General features: G+C 45.3%; 1 protein-coding gene across 3 annotated transcripts in view; it reads left to right on the top strand.

The window, feature by feature from the left end:
- Positions 1–24,016, top strand: part of LOC120937507 — a 142,510-nt gene that overhangs the window by 63,636 nt on the left and 54,858 nt on the right. For 2 of the 3 annotated variants that reach the window (XM_040350785.1, XM_040350783.1), the window contains 2 exons: positions 8,739–8,795; positions 21,013–21,076. In XM_040350785.1, the coding sequence (XP_040206719.1) occupies positions 8,739–8,795; positions 21,013–21,076 (121 nt within the window). The remainder of the gene's footprint in view (positions 1–8,738; positions 8,796–21,012; positions 21,077–24,016) is intronic. The other variant, XM_040350784.1, reaches the window with a different exon arrangement.

The raw sequence follows: 24,016 nt of genomic DNA, 5'->3' as shown, positions 1-24,016 counted from the left end.
GAAGAATAAAAAACATAGAATCTCCCTCATGGTGTTAAAACAGGACAAGAAACACGGAGGTCTGGCTGTCCCCGACATTAGAAAATATTATAATGCAGCGGTACTGTCTCAGGTAGTGGAGCGGGCCAAAGATAAACAAGAAAAAATATGGGTAAAAATCTAAAATGCACTGTCTAAGACACAACTGGGAAGTATAATATGGAACCCCCCCCGCTGTACAGAGCACTAAATGTTAACACTCACGTTCTAACACTGAACGCACTAAGAATATGGGATAGGCTGCACAAACAAATGGATAGAGATTATAATTCACCACTTAAAAATTTAAAAGAAAATGAATATTTTGCACCTGGAAAAATAACAGTGGGGGAAAATTGGATTAGAAAGGATAAAGTACAATTAAGGAATATAATAAAAAAAGGGAGAATTACCGTATTTATCGGCGTATAACACGCACAGGTGTATAACACGCTCCCTAACTTTAAGAGGAAGGTTTCAGGGGGAAAAAACTCCACAGCCCCCTGCGTATAACACGCAGGCACAGTTTACCCTTTATTTCCGGGATTCACAGACACTGGCGCATATTTATGCCGCCGTAGCGTATCTTTTTTACACTACGCAGGCGCAGCGCGGAGAGGCATGCACTGTATTCTGAAAGCTATTACTCACCAAGATGCTCCAGCGTAACGTATTTTCGAAGGCGTAGGCCATCGTAAGTGTAAGTGGGCGTGATCCCATGCAAATGATGGTCCGAGCATGTCGCAGTGGTTTACGTTGGGCGTATCTTAAACGGCGCAGTGACGTGGACGTATTTCCCGCAACCCCTCTGCGCATGCTCACAACTACGCCCGGCGTAACCCCTAAGATACGCCGGCCCACCGCCTACGCCCAGTGCATAAATACACCCATACCTGCGCCCGTCGAGCGCAAAAGTACACCAGCAGCTTTTGGTGTAGGTACCAGTGGCGGAATTATAGGGGTCGCTGAGATCGCAATGGCGACCGGGCCCCTTGCTGCAGGGGGCCCTTGAGGGCCCCCTGTACTCTTCAATAGAAGGAGCGGCAGGGGCGGCTGAGATGAGCTCCTCGATCGTCAGCCGAACTGTGCAGGGAAGGAGCTCGTCACATGAAAGTAGTGTGTGCTCTTTGTCTCCCCCTAGAGTGCAGTACCCGGCAGGAAGAGCCAAGGTAAATGTCTGCCGTTATTTTTTTTATGATTATCTACTGTGTGTGTGTGTGTGTGTGTGTGTGTGTGTGTGTGTGTGTGTGTGTGTGTTTATGTGTATGTATATGTGTGTGTATGTATGTATGTGTGTGTGTGTGTGTGTGTGTGCGCATGTATATATGCATGTGTGTGTGCATATGTATGTATGTTAAAGCGGTTGTATACCCACTGTCATTTTTTTTTTTATTTTATTTTTTAAACCTGAAAAGCAAAAGCCATAATCAGCTAGTATGCACCGCATACTAGCTGATTATGAAATACTTACCTTGGATGGAACCTGGCCCACGCCGAGGGAGATGTCATCTTTCCTCGGCGTGTCTTCCGGGTATCGCCGCTCCAGCGATGTGATTGGCTGGAGCGGCGATGTCGTCACTCCAGCGCATGCACGCAGGAGACTTCTCTCCGGCAAGGTCCGGCGGCTGCCGGGCCTTTAGCCGAGGATCCCCGCTGTGCATGTGCCGCTGCAGTCAGCAGCGCATTGCGGGGGGAATATCTCCTAAACCTTGCAGGTTTAGGAGATATTCTTTATACCTACAGGTAAGCCTTATTATAGGCTTACCTGTAGGTTAAAGTGGTAGTACAGTGTTTACTACCACTTTAAGGTGACCAGATCTTTAAAAGGAAATCCGGGAACATATTTTTTTTTTTTACTAGTAATGAAGGAAATCAGCGACTCTCTGCCCGTTGCCGCCACCGCCCGCCTAACAGCCTGTCAAGTCTCACTCTCTGGGCCCGGCTACTACTGGGTGGGGAGCGGAGGAAGATCACTGCACCAGGGAAGGCAAGGAGATAAGCAGGCAGGCAGCAGGCCGGGGCTTGAGCCAAGGCAGAAGAGGCATAATCATCATAAAGGAGCACAGATAATGGGAAAAAAAATTACACCCCCCTAAGCTAGTAGGAGCGGCGGGTGTGTAATTCAGATTTGGGGGCTGTCCCCAGAAACCGGGGATGTCTGGTCACCCTAATGTGTGTGTGTGTGTGCATGTATGTATGCATGTGTGTGTGTGTGCCTATGTATGTATGTGAGTGCATGTATGTGCATATGTTTATCAGTGGCGGTGCGTCCATAAGGGTGCATGGGTGCCGCCCCCTCTCTCCAGCACCCCCCTCTATGACTAATGGATAGATTCATGCATAGCATGAATCTATCCATGGTCACCGCTGCCACCCCATGTTTAGATGTCCGGCCCCTTTTCAGGCGCTGGGTGCCTGAATTACAGCGGGGGGGGGGGGTTTGAAGCACCTGATTAGAGCCATAGGCTCTAATAGGCTTCAAAATAGGTGAACTGCGAGCACCATTGCTGGGAGCTCACAGTCCACCCAGGTGTGTTAGAAGGGCAAATTAATATTCACTTTCCTAACACTGAACCACCTCTCCACCAATCAGGTGTGCGGGTCTATTACCCGTCACCTGATTGGCTGAAACAATAGGAGCAGCTATTGGACGATTATCAGGAGGAGAGGAAGGGAGATGAGGATGGCAGGAGACGCATGAAGGACCCCGCTTGTGGCGGTCACCTGCTGCCCCACGAGACAGGGTAAGTTCTGGCCGAGCGGGCAGGGGGATTCACAGTGATGGCATTCGATGGCACTGTTGCAGCATGGCAGCATTTAATGGGCACACTGGCATTTGATGGGCACACTGGTGGCATTTAATGGACACAGTGGCAGCATTTGATGCACAGTGGTGGCATTTAAATGGGCACAGTGACAGCATTTGGGCACAGTGGCAGAGTTTGATGGGCACAGTGGCAGCATTTGATGGGCACAGTGGCAGCATTTGATGGGAACAGTGGTGGCGTTTGATGGGCACAGTGGCAGCATTTGATGGGCACAGTGGCAGCATTTGATGGGCACAGTGGCAGCATTTGATGGGAACAGTGGTGGCGTTTTATGGCACAGTGGCAGCGTTTGATGGGCACAGTGGCAGCGTTTGATGGGCACAGTGGCAGCGTTTGATGGGCACAGTGGCAGCATTTGATGGGCACAGTGGCAGCATTTGATGGGCACAGTGGCAGCATTTGATGGGAACAGTGGTGGCGTTTGATGGACACAGTGGCAGCTTTTGATGGACACAGTGGCAGCATTTGATGGGCACAGTGGCAGCTTTTGATGGGCAGGGTGGCTGTAAATGAAGGGCACAGTGGCTGCAAATTATGTTTTTTTAAGAATTTTTCAGTTTCCTATGCCCCCCTAAAAATTTTGAGCACCAGCCGCCACTAGTTTATATGTGCGTGCATATGTGCATTTATATATGTGTGTGTGTGTTTTTATATGTGTTTGTGTTTACATGTATGTATGCACATTTTATGTATGCGCTTTCAATCCTGACCCCCTATATGTGTACAATCAGAACCTACTTGTTTATTTTTGATTGTTCATAGTACCAGCAAAAAAAGGCTGTTCCTCCAAAAAGCGATCCATGCTCAGATCGCTTTTCAGAGGCATTTGACAGCCGGTAAAGAGGCAATATCTTGCCTACTGACCGCCTGTTTTAACCCCTTAAATGCATCATCGCTATGCTGCAACTGCACGCAATGCACACAGTTGCAGGGGGGTTTGCAGTATAGCCCCATTCACCTAGGGGTATACTTCAAGGGTGCCCTGACTGGAAAAAGATTGAGAAACACCGACATAGAGGAACCGATGCCTCCATTTTCCTCCTGCAGCCGCTGAATACCTGCAGGAGGGAGAGGAGGAGAAGCAGGGGGAACTGGAGAAATCGGTTCCTTTATATGCAGCCACCCACTTGCAACCGGGTCCTGTTCCGCCAACGGGCTCAGAGAAAAGAGCCCTGTCAGGGGGGCCCTTCATGGTTTCTTGCATCAGGGCCCTGAAGGTTCTAGTTACGCCACTGGTAGGTACTTTTGTTTTCTGAGCCATGTCTGCTCCAGTGACTGGGAAGGAGAGGAGGAAAAATTATTTTACACCGGAGGAGAAGGCAATCGTGATCAATGCCATCTCCAGGTACGACGTGTACCTCCATGGGGCACAGAGTGGCAACGACCACCAAGGTCAAGAAGGAGGAGATCCTCCAGGAGATCATCATGCAGGTCAATGCCCTTGAACATGAGCGGAGGACCTCAAGGGACGTTGGCAAAAAGGTCAATGACCTGCGTCGTCTGGTCCGAGACAAGCTGGCCACGATGAGGAGGCACGCCAGGGGCACGGGAGGTGGACCAGCCAGTAAGATCAGGCTCACTCCTGATGAGGAGGTGATTGCCCGGTGTCTGCAGAGGGAGCAGGTGGATGGCCTGGAGGGCTATGACTCTATTGATCAGGCCTTGAGGACAGGTAAGTGTGTTTTTTCTCCTATCCGGTGTGAGGGGGTGGAAGGGAATATGTGACAAGTGTGTGGGTCCACCAACATGTGAATGCTTTGTGTCATCCACAGATGTGCTGGAGGGAGCTGGGCCGTCGTCGGCTGCTGGGCGACCCACGCCATCCCAGGAGGAGTGTGCCCACACCTCTCCACTAGAGGAAGTTGAGGAGGAGCACGGTGCTCTACCTGGTGGAGGAGAACATCATCCTTGGACCCTCCCAAACCTCCTCCCCCATCAGGGGAAGCCCCTCATCGTCCTCCACCATCAGGGAAAGCCCCTCAAGGGCCTCCCCCATCAGGGCAAGCTCCTCGGGGTCCACCCCCATCAGGGCAAGCTCCTCAAGGGCCTCCCCGTACAGATGGCTCCAAGCCTCTCCTGCCCCCAGGAAGGCTTCACGGAAGACCAGGGGTGTTCCTGATGCCTTCGAGGAAAATCTTGCGAGGGACCAGGCCCCGCAGACCCGCCATATGGGTGCTATAGCGGGTGACCTGCGCCGTGTGGCAGAGAGCCTGGCCTCCTCGGCCCAGACCCAGGCTGCCTGCACATTGGCTGTCCAGCAGGCCCTCACACAGCAGGCTGGTCAGAGTACCTCCGTCGCTGACAGCCTGCAGGATGTGAGTGCGAACTGCACTGCTATAGTGACCTGCCTTGGGGAGCTGCAGGCCACAACATCAGACCTTGTGGCAGAGGTCAGGAGCCTTGCAGTGGCTGTACGGGCCAACACTGCTGCCATCGAGGTGGAGGGGAGGAGCCTGGCAGTGGCTGTACAGGCTAATACAGCTGCCATTGAGGCGGAGGGGATGCAGACCGCCAGCTGCGGATGCAGGCGCAGACTAATGCGGTCCTCTCCCGCATTGCCCTGGCATTGGAGGGCAGGCAGCCAGCTAGGGAGAGACCAGGGGATGATCCTCCTCCAGATGCCCACTCCCCCACCGAGGCTCCCCCCAGGCAACTGAGGGGCAGGAGCCGTGGCACCAGGCGTAGCCCACGACAGGGCAAATGAGTGCCTTTTTTTTTTTTTTTTTGGCTCAGGTTATGAGCTTTTTAATTTTGTAGTGAATGCACAAGGTGAGGAGTGCAGGCTACAGTGTGACTGGTGTGTGAATGTGGGGGTGACATACCTGCCAGCAAGGCGTGTCACCTGGGTCGTCGGGGAGAGGTTATCCCCACGACTGTGTGAATGTGGTATGAATGGACAGCGACACCGTTGGGGCCTTGGCGTGGCATTGCTGCTCTCAAGTCCTGCATGGTGGACTTGGGCTAATTAAATGTGAAGTAGATGGGGTGTGTGTGAGCACAGGACCCCAGATGGCAAGCCCCCCCCCCTTTTTTTTTTTTTTTTTTAAATTTGGATATTTTTACATTTCTTAAATTTTTTTAGTTCCTTTTTTTTTTATATATATTTTTCTTTAGTTCGTCTTTCTCAATTCGTGGCAGCACCCCCAGGCCCATGCCTGAAGCTGTGTAAGGGGCCCCATAATTCCTGATAGCGGCCCTGCCTGGCATGTTGGCATACAGATGTGTTGTCCTGCAAGTGTGGTTGCTCAGCTCGTCCGTAAAGGTGCTGCTGCAGCTGCTCTCCTGCTGACCTGTGCACGTCTGTTGCTGAGTTACACCTGCTTTGAGGAATAACTTTAGGCCGGACATACAACTTACGTGCACATCGCGTAGCCTGCGTCGGGCGCATGTACGTTTGCGAATCGCCGTATCTCCCTCATTTGCATATTTGAATAGGAAATCAATGGTAGCGCCAGATGCGTCCAGCGTAGATATGCGCCCACGATACGCCTGCGTTGGAAAGTTACGTCGGTCGAAAGAAGCCTATTTTCAGGCGTATCTACTTCTGTGGGCACGGCGCACAGATACGACGGCGCACATATACACTTACGCGGCGTATCTCGAGATACGTCGGCGTAAGTGCTTTGTGAATCCAGGCCTTTTATATACATAAATAAGAATAAAGTTTTTATAGTGTTATCCGCCTAACAATTCCTATAGCCCTGTATATTCTGCTTTCTGAGTAAGACCTCTAAAAGTTTTTTTCAAGTTGACACTCTCAGCTAGTAACACTTCCAGGACCAATGAGTTCCACACCAGTTGTAAGTACAGTCTGCAGCAGTGGTTTCCACCTTAGGGAGACCATGGCCTGGTAAATTCTTCCAATATGATTTCAATTATCTAGATTGCGATCGACCTATTGCTGACCTCACATTCTAAACATTCCCTATTCGGTTCAGTTGTGCCCCACAGATACCATTCAAATTCCATTTTAATGGTTTCCCCTAAAAAAAGTTATTTTTGTATATTTTTAATGTAATGTTCCTGTAGCAGACATTTTTCATACTCAAAATAGATACAAACTTGCAACAAGCAATGTCATACTGGGTATCCATGACAGAAGAGTGATAACTAGGGCAGCACTGAGCCTGGCAGAGAGAGAAAAGTTTTCAGGATAAGGACATTGTGCAGCTCCAGCAATACTTAAGAGCCCAGGAGAGAAATGTGAGCGCATTCCTAAAACTCCCGCTGACCTCTGGAATGAGAGTACAGCTACAAGGCTCCCTCCATCCAGCTCTGGCTGCTGCTTTAGACTATTGGAGAAACTGGAGCCTGGTATGCATCACTTTGCTAGGACTCTCAAGTGCCCGAGGTAGCCAGAGCTGCCCAGAAATACCCACACATTTCCACTCCCACTTCAGGGGCCAGGAGAAATGCAAAACAGGGTGGCCCCCATCTGTTCCAAACAGCTAAGTCTCACTGTCAAAGCAGACAGGAAATCAGGGCCTTGCAGGGGGGAGGCTGTGAGACTGTAACAGGCTATGGCCCGGTGGTTGAGAAACCATTGGTCTACAGCCTTGACCACGTGCATTTTGAGTCATATCTTGAAGCTTTATTCCATTTGTTCATGGGGAATCAAGAGCCAGAAGGCTCAGAGTAATTATTTATTTTACAAATGTTTATTGGTATACAAACCAACATTTCAGGTTTACAGTAAGATAGTTACAATATATGGTAGACATACCAAAGCATAACCAAAAACCTCTACCAATATAAAGGAGAAAGGAGCAGTAACATCATGCAGAGCTGGAATGTGAAGGTCCTTGGAACCAGATAGCTAAATAGAAGTACAAAAATAGCTTTCCAAGGTGATCTAGAGGTCATATCGTTTGCAATGTCCGGTTAACATGCTTAACCGTTCCAAATGAAAGATCGTGATCAAACATCTCCTTATTATGGTGAATGCTATGTATAACGTTTAACTAAATAAGGCAATATAGTAAGCATAGCAATTTAAGTATAACAATACCAACCAGGGTAGTACGTGGTGTCCTGTTTACCTGTGGAATGAGTGCATAATGCGTAGTGGTAAAAAGAGAAAATAAGCAACCTCGAGAGAAAGGGTGGAAAGAGCTGAAAGAGTAGAAGGTAGCAAAAAAGGGGAGAAGAAAAGAGTCCATGGGGTATGCGCCAGGGGAGCCTTACATCGAGAGTAACGCAGTATCAAACCAGGAAGGCTGAGAGTATGTAATTCATGGTTTGCCAAACTCTGAGAAACTTGGAGTTTGATCCATTGGTTTTATCGTTTGTATATGATTTGGGGGATGTGTGTATTCCAGTGGGGCTAGTGCCTCTTAAATAGTGGCCTCGCACTGAGGTCTTCTGTTATTTGGGAGTCTGCGGTGCTTCAGGTGTGAACTGTTATTTGCACTGGTGGAATGTTTCGGTGATGTGTTAATGAGCTATGTATTCGCTGTGATTTTCCTTTCTGTTTTTTTTTTTTTCTAAATAAACATCTTTGATTTAAAAAAACTCTGAGAAACTTGTTGTGCGTGTCAGAGGACAGCCGTCAACTTCTCATTAACCATGACATCATTCAGGCGGTTTTTGACCGCCTCAAACCTGAAAATGGGAGTTTTCCATGCCCTCGCAATAGTAAATTTAGTTGCAGTAAAGAGATGCTGGGTTAGCTGCCGTTCCGGTCGTAGCAATTCAACAATTGGTTTGCCTAGGAGGGCTTCATAGGGGTCCCTTTTTTAAGGTTAGTCTGGAACAGGTTGCGAAGAACAGAGTAATTCACTGGTTTCTTGGAATGTTTCTCAAAGGCTACTTGGGACTGGGTTGTTTTGTCCACCGAAAATAGCATTATTGTCACATACATGATGATAAATTATCAGTACTTTCTCTGTTTAGGATGCAGATTTATAATGCTTTGCGGACTACTTTACACACGGACCCCATGCAGCGTTCGTAAGTGAATTTTATATATACATATATATATGTAAAGTAAAAAGCTTATTTTTTTTTTTTTTTTTCCAGTATGATTTTTGTTTTTTCTCTTGATTGTTTGGGGTTCCCCAATGCTTTAAGGGCTCACAACAGGAAAAAAAGCATTTCACATACCCCACCTTTGTAAATTTGCAATAATAAGCAATGCTGTTTGATTAAATGTTGAATTGTCTGCCATTTTCTTATTTTACTAGAGCTAGTTGTTCTTGGGAATCTGAGACATTTATTTATAGGTGGTGCTTCATTACCAGGTACATGCACTTTGCGTGTGTAACCTTTATTGCTACTTATATGCTGGCTGGACATCGTGTTATACTTGGAACAGTGCCCATCTCAAACTGTTCCTATATATGTGTAATAGGCATATATATATATATATATATATATATATATATATATATATATATATATATATATATATATATATATATATACAGTGCTTTGAAAAAGTATTCATACCACTTGAAATTTTCCACATTGTGAAGTGGAAGGAAAATGATAAATGGTTTTCAAAAAAATGCATAAATAAATATCTGAAAAAGCGTGGCATGCATTTGTATTCAGCCCTTTACTCTGATACCCCCAACTAAAATCTAGTGGAACCCAATTACCTTAGACGATACATAATTGGTAAATAGACCTGTCTGTAATTAAATCTCCATATAAATACAGCTGTTCTGTGAAGCCCTCAGAAGATTGTTAGAGAACCTTAGTGAACAAACAGCATCATGAAGGCCAAGGAACACACCAGACAGGTCAGGAAAAAAGTTGTGGAGAAGTTTAAAGCAGGGTTAGGTTATAAAAAATATCCCAAGCTTTGAACATCTCACAAAGCACTGTTCAATACATCATCGGAAAATGGAAAGTACAACTGCACACCTACCAAGACATGGCCGTCCACCTAAACTGACAGGCCAGGCAAGGATAGCATTAATCAGAGAAGCAGCCAAGAAGCCTATGGTAACTCTGGAGGAGCTGCAGAGATACACAGCTCAGGTAGTAGAATATGTCCACAGGACAACTATGAATCATGCAATCCACAAATCTGGCCTTTATGGAAGAGTGGCAAGAAGAAAGCCATTGTTGAAAGAAAGCCATTAGAAGTCCTGTTTGCAGTTTGCGAGAAGCCATGTGGGGAACACAGAAAACATGGAAGAAGGTGATCTGGTCTAAAAGCAAAACTCTGTGTGGCGAAAAACTAACACTGCACATCACCCTGAACATACCATCCCCACCGTGAAACATGGTGGTGGCAGCATCATGTTTTTTGAGGATGATTTTCTTCAGCAGGGACAGAGTCACTAATCAGAGTTGATGGAAGATGGATCGAGTCCAAATGCAGGGCAATCATAGAAGAAAAGCTGTTGGAGTCTGCAAAAGGCCTTGAGACTGGGGCGAAGTTTCACCTTCCAGCAGGATAACGACCCTAAACATACAGCCAGAGCTACAATGGAATGGTTTAGAGAAAAGTATATTCATGTGTTAGAATGGCCCAGTCAATGTGCAGGCCTAAATCCAATTGAGAATCTGTAAACAAGACTTGAAAATTGCTGTTCAGATGTCCTCCATCCAATCTGACAGAGGTTAAGCTAGTTAGCAAAGAATGGCCAAAATTGTCAGTCCTTAGATATGCAAAGCTGATAGACATACCCGAAAAGACTTGCAGCTTTGTGGTTCTACAAAGTATTGACTAAGGCCTCGTACACACCAGCGGATCTGTCCACTGAAAACAGTCCGCGCGGACACGATACGCGGTGACGTGGCTGCGCCGTCGCCACGACGATGACGCGGCGACGTGCGCGGCCCTGGAAGGTCAATGCTTCCACGCATGCGTCAAATCACTTCGACGCATGCGAGGGCTTTCGGCCGATCGGACATGTCCGGTGAGTCTGTACAGACGACCGAACATGTCCAACGGACAGGCTTCCAGCGGACATGTTTCTTAGCATGCTAAGAAACATTTGTCCGCTGGAAACTGTCCGATCCGCCGGACAATTGTCCAGTCGGCCGTACACACGACCGACCATGTCTGCTGAAACTGGTCCGTCGGACCAGTTTCAGCGGACATGTTCGGCCGTGTGTACGGGGCCTCAGGGGGGCTGAATACAAATGCACACCAAACTTTTCAGATATTTATTTGTAAACAATTTTTAAAACCATTTAACATTTTCCTTCCACTTCACAATTATGTGCCACTTTGTGTTGGTCTATCACATGGGTGCCCAACCAGTGTCCCTGGGGGGGCACATGTGGCCCACGCAGCCTTCTGATGTGGCCTGCGACCTCCTGCTCTGGGATGGCTGGTTGGCAAGCCTAGATGGCAGGTTGCTGACCCGCCATGCCAGAGCATAAGTGTTGTGAATGAAGCCAGCGGTAGAGGAAGCAAGCATCACCTCCTGTCATAGGCGGAGTGATACTAAATGCACACTGCCTGGGACAGCAACAGCCAGTGATACCTTTTTTATTACTAAAATCACAGTGAACATATGGGCATATCTGTTCTGCAGTGGTTACTAAGCTGTTTTCAAACTGATCTGCAGGTGTAGCGCAGTGCACCTGCAGGTTATCTGCACTGAGCCATAGACTTCTGGTTTACCTGCGGGTTTGGTGCACTTTCAGAAAGTACACCACACCTGCAGGATATAATGGAATTCTATGGCAAAGTGCAGCTAACCCGCAGGGCCTGAAGTGGAATTACCCAGTCATCGGAAAGCATGGACATCAGTTAAGTTCTTGTATTTGAAAAGTAGTACTGCAAGAAGTTACAGGCACCCTTTTAGAGACAATGGTAGTAACATTTGTGATAATCTTTGCAGTAACCCATGCAGTAGTTAATACTCTGTTTCTACATAGCACCATTATTAAGGCACAGGCAATAATGGCACAGTTTGAATCCTAAGGCATACAAGGTTACTTGACCTGGCAGAGATATGCAGCAGTAACTCACACAGGCTCATAGTAAGGCACTATTTCAAATGGTATCTGCTGGAGGGGTAGCTGACTGGCACAACACTAATCGGCTCTTCTAGGCTGGCATGTAGACTGCAGCACAGACTCCAGTGACCTGAATGGGTGACCCCATGTAAAGAGCCACATTTAGCCACCTGAAGCTTATCTGGGGGAATTGTAATCAAACAGTTAAAAAATAATTATTTGATGGCTACTGTTTTTCTCCTGATAAGATATCCCCAAAAATGTCTAAAGGGTGCCTACCCCACCCTGCTCCATAGCCTGTACATTTAAATAATGTGGGTTTACTGTTTAAAATAAATTAAAATTGTATCGTTTTTGATTATAATAAATATACTGTAGATGTTCATGATGACAGACAATTTTGCTCATTACATGCTCAGCACTGCTTCCTGCTTTTGCAGTGTTACATGATAGTTGAGCTTTTCTGCTTCTTTTCAGAATGCAGTTCTATGTGCCAGTTGCCACGGTGAAAAAATGTTCTGCTCTAGTCTAAACAATTGTTTGGCTACAGTCCATTGTAGTAGTCAGTCAACCTTACTTCTAAATCTGTCCATTAAAAAAATATATATATATATTTATAGAGAAGAAAAAAACTAGAAAGATATCTCTGCAATCACCACTAAAGTACAACGTGTACATGCTCCCTGAAGATATACTATATTTTTACTCAAGAGAGATGGAGAGCCATATGGGGCAATTTGATTATGTCTGCTTATCTAACAACCCACTACTGTCAATGAGAACTTTAGGGTTGGCACTAGATGATACAGATTAATTGATACTTCAGGCATGATCCATGTGCCTAAACAATCAGATTGCCCTTAATGCACATTTCAATTGCCTGATGCTATAGGGACAGAAAAAGCAGATACTGTCGGATATTGTGCCTCCACAGTGAGTTATCTTGGCGAAAACTAGAGCAATCTAGCCAGCAATACTGCCATCATTGTTTTCCACAAGGTCTCTTGTCGGGGTGTGTCTGGAACTATAAAATGGTCATGAAACTGATAATCCGTTTTTGGTAAGGTTGAATGAACACATCAGACCATCCAGTTCAACCTGTGTGTGTTTGTCACTACTATGTTTCCCTATCCTGTAGCTTGTGTTCACCAAGGCTCTATTCACGCTAGAATAGAAAATAAAATAGAATATAACTTTCTTCCAACATTCGAATAGAATAAATTTGAATAGAATAGAAAAAAAAATTGAATCAAATAAAATAGCATTATAACCATCTTCCAGATTCAAATTTCAAATAGAATAAATTTGATTTTGAATTGATTAAAATTTTTGGGTTCAATTGAGTTAGAAAAAACAAAATAAATTCCGAAAACAAATTAAATCAATTAAACACATTTATGTAAATAACGAATTGAAACACTTTTTTCCATTCTGTACATGTCTACTCTAAGTATTGAAATTTTTTTGTACATGGTGTAGACAAACCGGTAACTTCTACCTCTGTTCTGATAATCCTGGAGTTTACCCGAGATGGTGTAGAGAAGGGGATTAGCACCCTTTGAGTGCAAAATGCATTGCTTTCAGTTTATCTTGATGCAAAATTAGCAAAATATTTCTTGGTTAAGTGGGTTTTGGTGGCTGGGGAAAGAGTTAACTGCCTTGGGACCTAACGAAGGTGTTAAAAGCATTATCTAAACACCCGTTTCAACCAATAATGGAGGTTTTCTTTAAACACTGAAGGACCGCCTCCTGCAGATATACGTCGGAAGAATGGCACGGCTGGGCATAGGCACGTACCTGTACGTCCTCTTTAAGTGCCCAGCCGTGGGTCGCGGGCACGCGCCCCGGTCCGAAGCTCCGTGACCGCGGCCCGATCACCGCCGGAGTCCCCCAATCGGTCCCCAGAGCTGAAGAACGGGGAGAGCTGTGTGTAAACACAGCTTCCCTGTTCTTCACAGTGGCAGCTTTATTGATCGTGTGTTCCCTGATATAGGGAAACACGATCAATGACGTCACACGTCCAGCCCCTACAGTTAAAAAAAACATATGAGGTCACACACAACCCCTACAGCGCCCCCTAGTGGTTAACTCCCAAACTGCAATTGTCATTTTCACAGTAAACGATGCATTTTTATAGCATTTTTTTGCTGTGAAAATGACAATGGTCCCAAAAATGTGTCCAAAATTGTCCGATTTGTCTGCCATAATGTCGCAGTCATGAAAAAATTGCTGATCGCCCGCCATTAGTAGTAAAAAAATAAATAAAAATGCAATAAAACTATCTCTATTTTGTAAACGCTATAAATTTGGCGCAAACCAATCGATAAACGCTTATTGCGATTTTTTTTTTTTTTTTTTTTTACCAAAAATAGGTAGAAGAATACGTATCGGCCTAAACTGAGGAAAAAAGTTTTTTTTATATCATTTTGGGGGATATTTATTATAGTAAAAAATATTGATTTTTTTTCAAAATTGTTGCTCAATTTTTGTTTATAGCGCAAAAAATAGAAACCGCAGAGGTGATCAAATACCACCAAAAGAAAGCTCTATTTGTTGGGGAAAAAAAGGGTGCCAATTTTTTTGGGAGATACATCGCATGACCACGCAATTGTCAGTTAAAGCGACGCAGTGCCGAATCGCAAAAACTGGCCAGGTTCCTTTTACCCTGCATAAAGGTCTGGGTCTTAAGTGGTTAAGTTCCTGACCTTCAAATTTTCTTTTTTATTAGCAATTGCCACGACTAGGAAGGTAGGAGACCTCAAGGTGTTTCCATAAAAGAACCCTTTTAGTTGATCCAGCCAGATAAGGTCACCCTGACACCCTCAGGCCAGATCCATTATATCTACCAAAAGGTAGCATTCCTTATTTAAAAGAGTTCAGGAGATCCAATCATTGTGTTAACTCTATATTCTGAACCAAGGAAGGGCCGTCAGTTTGAGACCCCTGATCTAAAGCTTCAGTCTCTAGACAAGCTATTTCCTTAGCTCAGTGTTTCTCAACTCCAGTCCTCAGGGCGCACCAAACAGGTCATGTTTTTCAGGATTTCCGTCAGATGAAACTGCTGTGGTAATTACTAAAGCAATGAACTGATAAAATCACCCTGTGCAAAATAATGGAAAGCCTGAAAACAAGACCTGTTGGTGCGCCTTGAGGACTGGAGTTGAGAAACACTGTCTTAGCTTATGGGGAGTTGGTCAGGCATTCCTGCACCAGCAAATATTAAGGCTCATTCAACCAGAGCCCTGGCAACTATTGGACATAAAAGGCTGGGGCCTCCTAGTTTCAAAATTTGCAGTGCAGCCACCTGATCCAACCAAGACAACTTTCTGAAACATTACTGTGTGGAAGTTTTGTCACAGCAAAACTTCGCCTTCGGCTGAAAGGTTCTACAGGCTGTGGTCCCACCCTGAAGGTAGGCCTGTGGCTACTTGATTATCCTCTCAGGTGTGCTATCCTGGAAGGTGATTGGAGAAAACAAACGGTTAGACTTACTGGTAACAGTGTTTCTGGGAACCTTCCAGGACAGCAGGCATACTTCCCACCCATTGGAGGAGAGAAAAGTGTTGATCACTAGGTGGTGAGTACCCATGAGGAATGATTTCCCTTGTTAACTGGTTTTGGCAGTACTAAAAGCTAAGGGGCAAAGGAAGGGTGTTGCCATTTAACAAACAGTCAATTGATTGTTTTACCGGCAGGGAGGAGCCTATCCTTTCTCATGTGTGCTGTCCTGAAGGTTCCTAGAAACACTGTTACTGGAAATTTGTCCCAGGACAGAGCCCTGGGGTACCCTCTGACAATGCTGAACCATTCAGAAAATTTGCTATTAACCACTTAAGGACCAAGCCTCTTTCTGAGATACAAGTTAAAAAAAAAAATTTTTTTGCTAGAAAATTACTTGGAACCCAAAACATTATATATTTTTTTTCTAACATCCTAGAAAATAAAATGGTGGTCGTTGCAATACTTTTTGTCACACTGTATTTGCGCAGCGGTCTTACAAGCGCACTTTTTTTGGAAAAAATTCACTTTTTTGTATAAAAAAAGAAGACAACAGTAAAGTTAACACAATTTTTTTTATATTGTGAAAGATAATGTTAGGCTGAGTAAATTGATACCTAACATGTCGCGCTTCAAAATTGCGCCCGCTCGTGGAATGGCGTCAAACTTTTACCCTTAATCTCCATAGGCAAAGTTAAATTTTTTTTTTACAGGTTGCATGTTTTGAGTTACAGAGGAGGTCTAGGGCTAGAATTATTATTGCTCTTGCTCTAACGATCATGGCGATATCTCACATCTGTGGTTTTAATATGCTTGCGCTGCTCAAGTATGCATTCGCTTCTGCACATAAGCTTGATTTTACTTTTAATTTTTACACTGTTCTTTAAAAAAAAAAATTGGATCACTTTTATTCCATTTACAAGGAATGTAAACCTCCCTTGTAATAGGAAAAAAGCATGACAGGTCCTCTTAAATATGAGATTTGGGGTCAAAAAGACCTCGGATCTCATATTTAGACTAAAATGCAATAAACATTTTTTTTTTTTAAATGTTCCTTTAAGAGTGTGATGCAATTGCCTATATGCTTCAGTCTAATGCTCTCCCTGCTAACTTAATGTTGTGGGTTACAGGTAACAGGTGTTTCATGTGTGATTCATCTCTCTCTGTAAAGACTGTTCATATGTTAAATAAGGCTAGCTTTTGAAAGGCCTTTAATTGTGTGATAACCCTGTCTAAAAACCTAGTGATTCTCAGAGGTGTTAATAGGTGTCAAACTGGAAGCAGACGAAACGTCTGCTTAGGAAACTCAAGTGTGTGAAGGTGGTTTGTTGTTTAAGGAATGTGCAGTGATTAGACATGATGATTATCAGTCGGTGCCGACCTGTCTAGAATGTTTTAGTAATTAGCCTTAGTGTGTGATTGGGGGGGGTGGAGATTTCATTGTTGCTTCAATGTCTTGGACTGTATAAAAAGCTGAGAAGAAAAACCATTAAAGTCTGTCTTGTTCTAGCAGTAAGCCTGGACTAATGTGTGGCTTAATGGGCGATCTCAGGAATATTCCTCCTAGTGGAATATTGGGGTGATGTTCTTATGGAAGAAGGGAATCTTTGACGGGGATATCATACCGATACCGTCACAATTGGTTGGTAGCAGTGGGATTTTCCCTTCTATTCCCCTTCACACCCGGATTCCAAGCAGACACTGGAAGAACTACTGGAAGTTCGTGGAAGGATTGCTAGCAACAAAACCAAGCGGGTCATCATAACAGAATCAATGGAGATAGACCAGGAGGACGGGATTGCAGCAACGCCAGCAGTACAAGAGATGGAGACACCAGTGATTCAGGAGGAGGAATCGCCAGCCAACAAGCTAATGAGAGAGAAGCTAGCATGGTTCGGCCCGAACCCAACGCCGGATGTGGTGCTGAGAGTGATGGAGCTACAGGAGGCTAAAGAAATAAGGGACGCAGAACTACAGTTAAAACTGGCAGCAGTCCAACAAGCAGCCGCACATCCTCCAAACAGTGAGTACAGCACAGCAGACACAAGGAAGATCCCGTTTAGCGCTTTTAAAGCTTTTGATGAAAAGGACTGTGAGATTGATAACTACCTGGCAGACTTTGAGCGACAATGTAACCTGCACCGAATAGCTAGAGGAGACTGGGTTGCAATATTGTCAGGCAAACTGTCAGGCAAAGCTTCTGATGCTTTCCGGACCGTGCCAGATCAGGATATCCATAGCTACGCCCGGGTTAAAGAAGCGCTCCTGGCTCGTTATGCAGTAACCCCAGAGTCCCACCGACAGAAGTTCAGGGACTCACGCAAAACCACGAAAGACTCTTACGCGGAATGGGCATGCCAGTTGTCCCTGTCGGCCTCTAACTGGGTTAACAGCAGCCAGGCCACCACCGCAGAGGACATTTTGCAACTAATGCTCCTGGAGCAATTTTACAATCACATTCAGACGGATGTCAAAGATTGGGTGAGAGATCGCAGGCCCATGACTCTACCAGAGGCCGCGAAGTTGGCGGATGAATATGCGGATACTCGCAAGACGAACCAGGTCACACCACGGGTACAACCTCCACGACCAGCGGCGCCCTCACACCCACCAGCCGCTAGATACCAACCTCCTAACAGACCGATGACATCTAGCCCTCGCTATCCACGCCAGGAGGACAACGAACAACGCTGCTTCCGGTGCAAACAGCTCGGTCACTTCAAGCAGAATTGCCCCATGAGTGACAACACCAGGTCAAATTGGTCTCAACCTGGGTACCGCCCACCAGCAGCAGCGAATTGTGTAGACTCGGCTTGGGATCTCCAGGAGCTGGGTCAGGAAGAACCATTGGGCACCCCTTACGAAGCCCTCATGGTACAATCTGTTATTACGGACAACAGGGTACACCATTGTCAGCTGGTCATGGGCGACAGCCATGAGCCAGAGGGGCCCTGGAGGGAGCTGGGCAGAAAGAGGCACCGCCGGCTACCCCCCAAGAAGAAGAGGTCCTGGAAGCCATATAACAAGCTGACCTGGGAGGATAAGCGACTGGAGGAGAGGGAGTCGCAGCGGGCGTCCCAGATGCGGACCGAGATGTTCGCCAAGGGCCCACCTGTGGCCCCTTACACCACCACCCAGTTCCTGATGATGAAGGACCACGTGGAGAGCCTGCAGGACATGAGCAAGCAGGAGCTGATCCGTGAGTACATGGAGCTGGAGGAGTGCATAAGCCGCATGAAGGAGGAGAACAACCACCTGAGGTCACAGCAGGCTGACCCCCCCAGGCTCCATGAACTGGAGATGGAGCTGGAGAAGCTCAAAGAGGAGAACTGGCGGCTGCGGAGGGAGCAGAGGGTGGCTGACCCTATGGGGCCCTGATAGCCCCCCCCCCCCCGAACTCTGAGCACCGGTACTACAGCATTTCAACAAATATAACTTTTTCTTTTTATGAATCTCCTGTGACTGTCACTTCAGAGCCATAACCTGCCCCCTCCCTAGACGGCGGCACACAGACCCATTCGCCGTCTTCACACTGACTTCTGGTGACTCTGCAGATCACACAAAGACTTGGGGACTGACCGGCGTGTGATCTGACGACCCGGTGACATACCTGAGTCGGGAGCAGTTGCCAAGGGAGGTCAGTTACGCCAAACGGAGTTAACCTCGGACTAAAAGCTCTGAACCCGTCAACCCTACTGGACCAGGGAAGGTCCAACCGGGTTTGCCGTAGCAGGGAGAAAAAGGGGGGCCATTGTGATGCAATTGCCTATATGCTTCAGTCTAATGCTCTCCCTGCTAACTTAATGTTGTGGGTTACAGGTAACAGGTGTTTCATGTGTGATTCATCTCTCTCTGTAAAGACTGTTCATATGTTAAATAAGGCTAGCTTTTGAAAGGCCTTTAATAACCCTGTCTAAAAACCTAGTGATTCTCAGAGGTGTTAATAGGTGTCAAACTGGAAGCAGACGAAACGTCTGCTTAGGAAACTCAAGTGTGTGAAGGTGGTTTGTTGTTTAAGGAATGTGCAGTGATTAGACATGATGATTATCAGTCGGTGCCGACCTGTCTAGAATGTTTTAGTAATTAGCCTTAGTGTGTGATTGGGGGGGGTGGAGATTTCATTGTTGCTTCAATGTCTTGGACTGTATAAAAAGCTGAGAAGAAAAACCATTAAAGTCTGTCTTGTTCTAGCAGTAAGCCTGGACTAATGTGTGGCTTAATGGGCGATCTCAGGAATATTCCTCCTAGTGGAATATTGGGGTGATGTTCTTATGGAAGAAGGGAATCTTTGACGGGGATATCATACCGATACCGTCACAAAGAGCATTGGACGGAAGTGACGTTTTGACCTTGTTTCTGCCCTGCAATGATATGGAGATGGGTGGGGCCATCTTCCCCTCATTCGTCTTCATGTCACACAAGGGAGCAAACACAATTGCCTCCACCGGCGGCTCCTGTAAGCAGCGGAGGGCACCGGAGAGTGGCGGAAGGTGGGCCCCTCTCCCGATAAAAGGGATCTCGTGGAGAATGTGCCGCAGAGAAACACTTTTATCTTGAAGCGGACCACCCGCTCTTGAAGAGGATACCGGGCTTATGGTAGATAGCTGCTACCATAACAATGGTATTCCTCTTCAAAGTAGCGACGTATAACGACGGCGGGTGGTCTGTAACTGTTTAATCACCACTCTCTAAACACACTCCTGTAACCAGTTTTCTATCCAGGTGCATACAGTATCAATGCCAAAAGTTCTTAATTACACTAAATCCACAGGCCTTCCTCTATCCAAAATTACAGCTTACCTCCTCATAGAATGTTAAAAGGTTAGTCTGGCAAGAACATTCCTTCATAAGGCTTGGTTCACACTAGTGTGGGCTGTGCGTTCTGATTGTGGGTGCAAGAATCGCATCGATACCCGCAGCCGAATCACACTGATCTTTTGCGAGATGCACGTGCCTGCCATTCATTCTGGATGGCACCCCCAAGCATTTCAGCCCGCAGCACAATCGTGGGTGTGGGAACTGCAAGGAAACGGCATGGTCCTTTTTCCCTGCAGCCACGTTTTTAAAAAGATGCATGCTCCTTTTTTGTGGGTTTTACGAGGCACATTAGCCTATTCAAATGAATGGGCTGCCGTGCATGAGTAAACACGGGGGACGTACGACCCGCGCTAATCTGAACCAAGCCTAAATTCATGTTGATTATTATGAATTATACTATTTTCGTCAACAAATTCTTGGCAATGATCCCTTATTCCTACCAATAGTTTTCCAATAGTAATGTTTAACTTAAAGCAGTAGTAAAGTAACAAAAAAATGCCCCCCTGCAGGTTTAAATCATAATGTACTGGTATGTACTGCAAAATCACACATAGCAGACTTGCCTGTCATAATGTGCCCTCCAGTGCTGCACTGTGATCGATCCCATGAGTGCTATCTTAGCCCGGTCTTCCATCCAGGTTCTGCTTGAATGGCTGGGCTGCAATAACGCCACTCCTGTGCATGCGCAAGAGACTCGCATCACCCAGGCACACAGTGGGTGCCCTAAATGTGGTCTGAGCCAAAGCTGCACATGCGCACTTTTTTTTTTCTTTCTTTTTTTAATGGAGGTAAATGCCACTTTAATTTGTATTCAGTGGTTTAACAGGATGCTACAGAATGTTATTAATAACAGATTTATGTCTTAAACAAGTTAGTCTGTTAAATTTTTTAATTACGTCTTTGTTTTATTGTCTTCATTAATATACAGGTCAGTATTGGCAGTGATGAGACATTCTGCATCTAATTGTAAGCAGATACTATCAGTACAGCTGGTAAGCAAACTTATTCTCTGTAGTATTTTTTATTTTTCTGTAACTTCTGCCAAAGTTACATGTAGGAAATCAGAGGGTCACAAAGCAGAAATGATTTTTGGACTATTGGATAGTATTTTAAGGCTAGGTATAACCACCACAGACAGACAGAAATCTGTCCCTTGTAGTTTTTGTTACTCACTACATACTGTAAAAGCTGGTAGCACAGTGAAGCCTTGTAAATATGGGCTTCAGCTTCTATAGAGTACATACAACAGGCTTTTTCAGTCTGCTTTAAACAGCTTTGTTAACAAAAGGGACAGCGAGCTCTGTAATTGGACCACTGTGCAAGGGGAGCATCAGACCAATGTAGAGCTGGATCGCTGCTCTCTGTGTTGAGTATCAGTGCAGATTTTCAGCATCATGCTGCTGGCAAAGTGAATTTTAACAAAGGCTGCAGCACACTGGTAGATTTAAAAAAATGTAAAAGAAAAAAACTGTTTTTATGCAACTTGACTACAGTATAGTAAAAAGAAGAAAAATCTTTCTTTCTTTCTTTCTTTCTTTCTTTCTTTCTTTCTTTCTTTCTTTCTTTCTTTCTTTCTTTCTTTCTTTCTTTCTTTCTTTCTTTCTTTCTTTCTTTCTTTCTTTCTTTCTTTCTTTCTTTCTCTGGACCTGCACACTAAGGTCATTGTATGACATCCCTATTTTCACATTTAGGGAACTGGTTCCCTCTAGTGCCTGTATTCGTAAATAGCTGGTGCTTGCCAACTAACTTTGTGATAATTACCATAGAAAAGTAGAAGAACGCAATTCTAGTGAAAAAATGTATTGTCAACAATCACGTGATCCTTACACCAAAGAATATATGTAAAACATACTGAAACATATATGAAATAGTCTCTAAATGAAAAGATGTGAGAGTCCATAGAAAAGATCCAAAGATGAAATGGGTCACACACTTAGGGGGTGTCAACAGGAAAAAAATCCTAATTAGTCACCACAGAGACATTTGTAATCCACCACCACATAGAATTCATGCTTACCAGAGGCAAGCTGAAAAAACAGCCTGTAGGATGATATTGTAGGTGTCTGCCACACTACATTAATCAGGTGGGATATATGGAGACTGGATGCACTTCAACACTCAGTTTATTTTTTTTAATAGTGTACCAAAAAATGCAAAAACACTTAATATTGTAAGACAGTAATGCACAAATATTTATTAAAACAAAGGTGTGCACTTACAGTTAAGAGAAATAAAAACAGCATCCATATTAAAAGGGTGTCCATAAATAGAAAGGCCGGCATGCAGTCGCCCGTCCACCTGTGATGACGTCAGCACGTCAACCTCCTGACGCAAGTTTTGTCACCACAGAAGCATCTGTTTTCACACTTGCCATGGACAGTTTACATCCAGGAAAAAAAAGAATACCAATCAAATCTCTCTGAACCCGCCATTACCATTATCTAAGTGCTCAACACATTTGTCATGGTCTGAACCACTTGCATCTCTCTGAACCCGCCATTACCATTATCTCTAGGTGCAACACCTTTTGTCATGGTCTGAAAAATCAAAATGGCAACTTTACTATTTATAGATACATCAAAGTAGGTAGGCCAATGATGGGGTATGGATGATGCTACATGTTTTTGCAGGCCATTTTGATCTGCTTCAAAAATTCAAAATGCAGTCCATCGGTTCTGTAAAGTCACTGCAGCGGGGGGCTTGCTAGCATCCATCAACATCAAGGATGCATACTTTTATGTCCCAATTTGCTCTAGATACAGGTCAGGCAAAGGTGTTTCTTTCACCAGAAAAACATGTTTTTTCCATGTTTTGGCTTTTGCCCTCCAACACTGGGGCATCAATTTGCACTCCAAGCACGTTCTAGGCCTCATGGTCCCCCTCATTCAAAGTGGTTCTCTATGCTCAAAATCACACATGGATTGATTAATGGGAGTTTCTTCAGATGGGACAGATCCTCTCCATTGCTCGTCAGGCAGATAAAAGTGGGTGAGCAAGTAAAGGCCTCTCTAGTGTGGTGGCTCCACTCTTCATTGCTATTTGCTGGAACTTCTTTCTATCCGTTCTCTAGGAAAATCATGGGAACAGATGCCAGTCTAAGCAGCTGGAAAGGAGTAACAGGACAGCTATTGTTACAGGCAGAGGCGGCCCTAGGCTTTGTGAGGCCTTAAGCAAAACTTAGACGGGGGCCCCACCATGCCCATAATGGGTAAAAAAAATTCAAGCAAATAAAAATGGCTGCAGAAAGTTGCACGGATCTATCGCACAGTGATTGAGCAGAGGCAAATTAGGCGGCCGCGAGGCTCCTGTGAGTGCGAGGCTTTAGGCGACCACCTAATATGCCTAATTAAAGAGCCGCCTCTGTTTAGAGGGCCTTTGGTCCCAGGAGCAATCCGTGTTACTGAACAGTGTTTAGGAACAATGCATGTCAAATAGTGTCTCTTACTAGACTGATCTTCTATGGAATCAGCCCATGAAGGGCAAGTTGGACAATGCCACAGCAGTGGCATTTTTCAGTCATCAGGGAGGGAACAAAGGGTCCAGCAGTGGCGCTGGAGGTCTCCCGTATACTTTGTTGGGGAATAACCATGTTCCATCTCTATCTTAATTTTACATTTCAAGAATAAACTACTGGTAAGCAGTAAAGCTTAGATCAGAGAGTTTTCTTTACATCCAGAGGTAGCAGGGGTCACAATTGTCACTAGGCCCCATGCTGCAGGTGGCCCGTGCGGCCTCCTTGTTTTATGTTTGGACAGGCGGGGCAGCATATACACAAACAATCCTCATTATTCACTGCCTACTGCCACCATCCACTGCCCTACTGACTTGCACTATCCACTTTTAAAGGTAATGCAGATAAAGAAGTAGATGGACAGCCGCACTCCAGTAGGTCTTTAAAAGAAGACGTGCTCTTTATTTAAAAGGAAAAATGC

This window comes from Rana temporaria, chromosome 4, assembly GCF_905171775.1.
Source record: "Rana temporaria chromosome 4, aRanTem1.1, whole genome shotgun sequence".
Lineage (NCBI taxonomy): Eukaryota > Metazoa > Chordata > Amphibia > Anura > Ranidae > Rana > Rana temporaria.
Note: the sequence above shows the minus strand (reverse complement) of the source record. Positions and strands in the feature narration are given on the sequence as shown.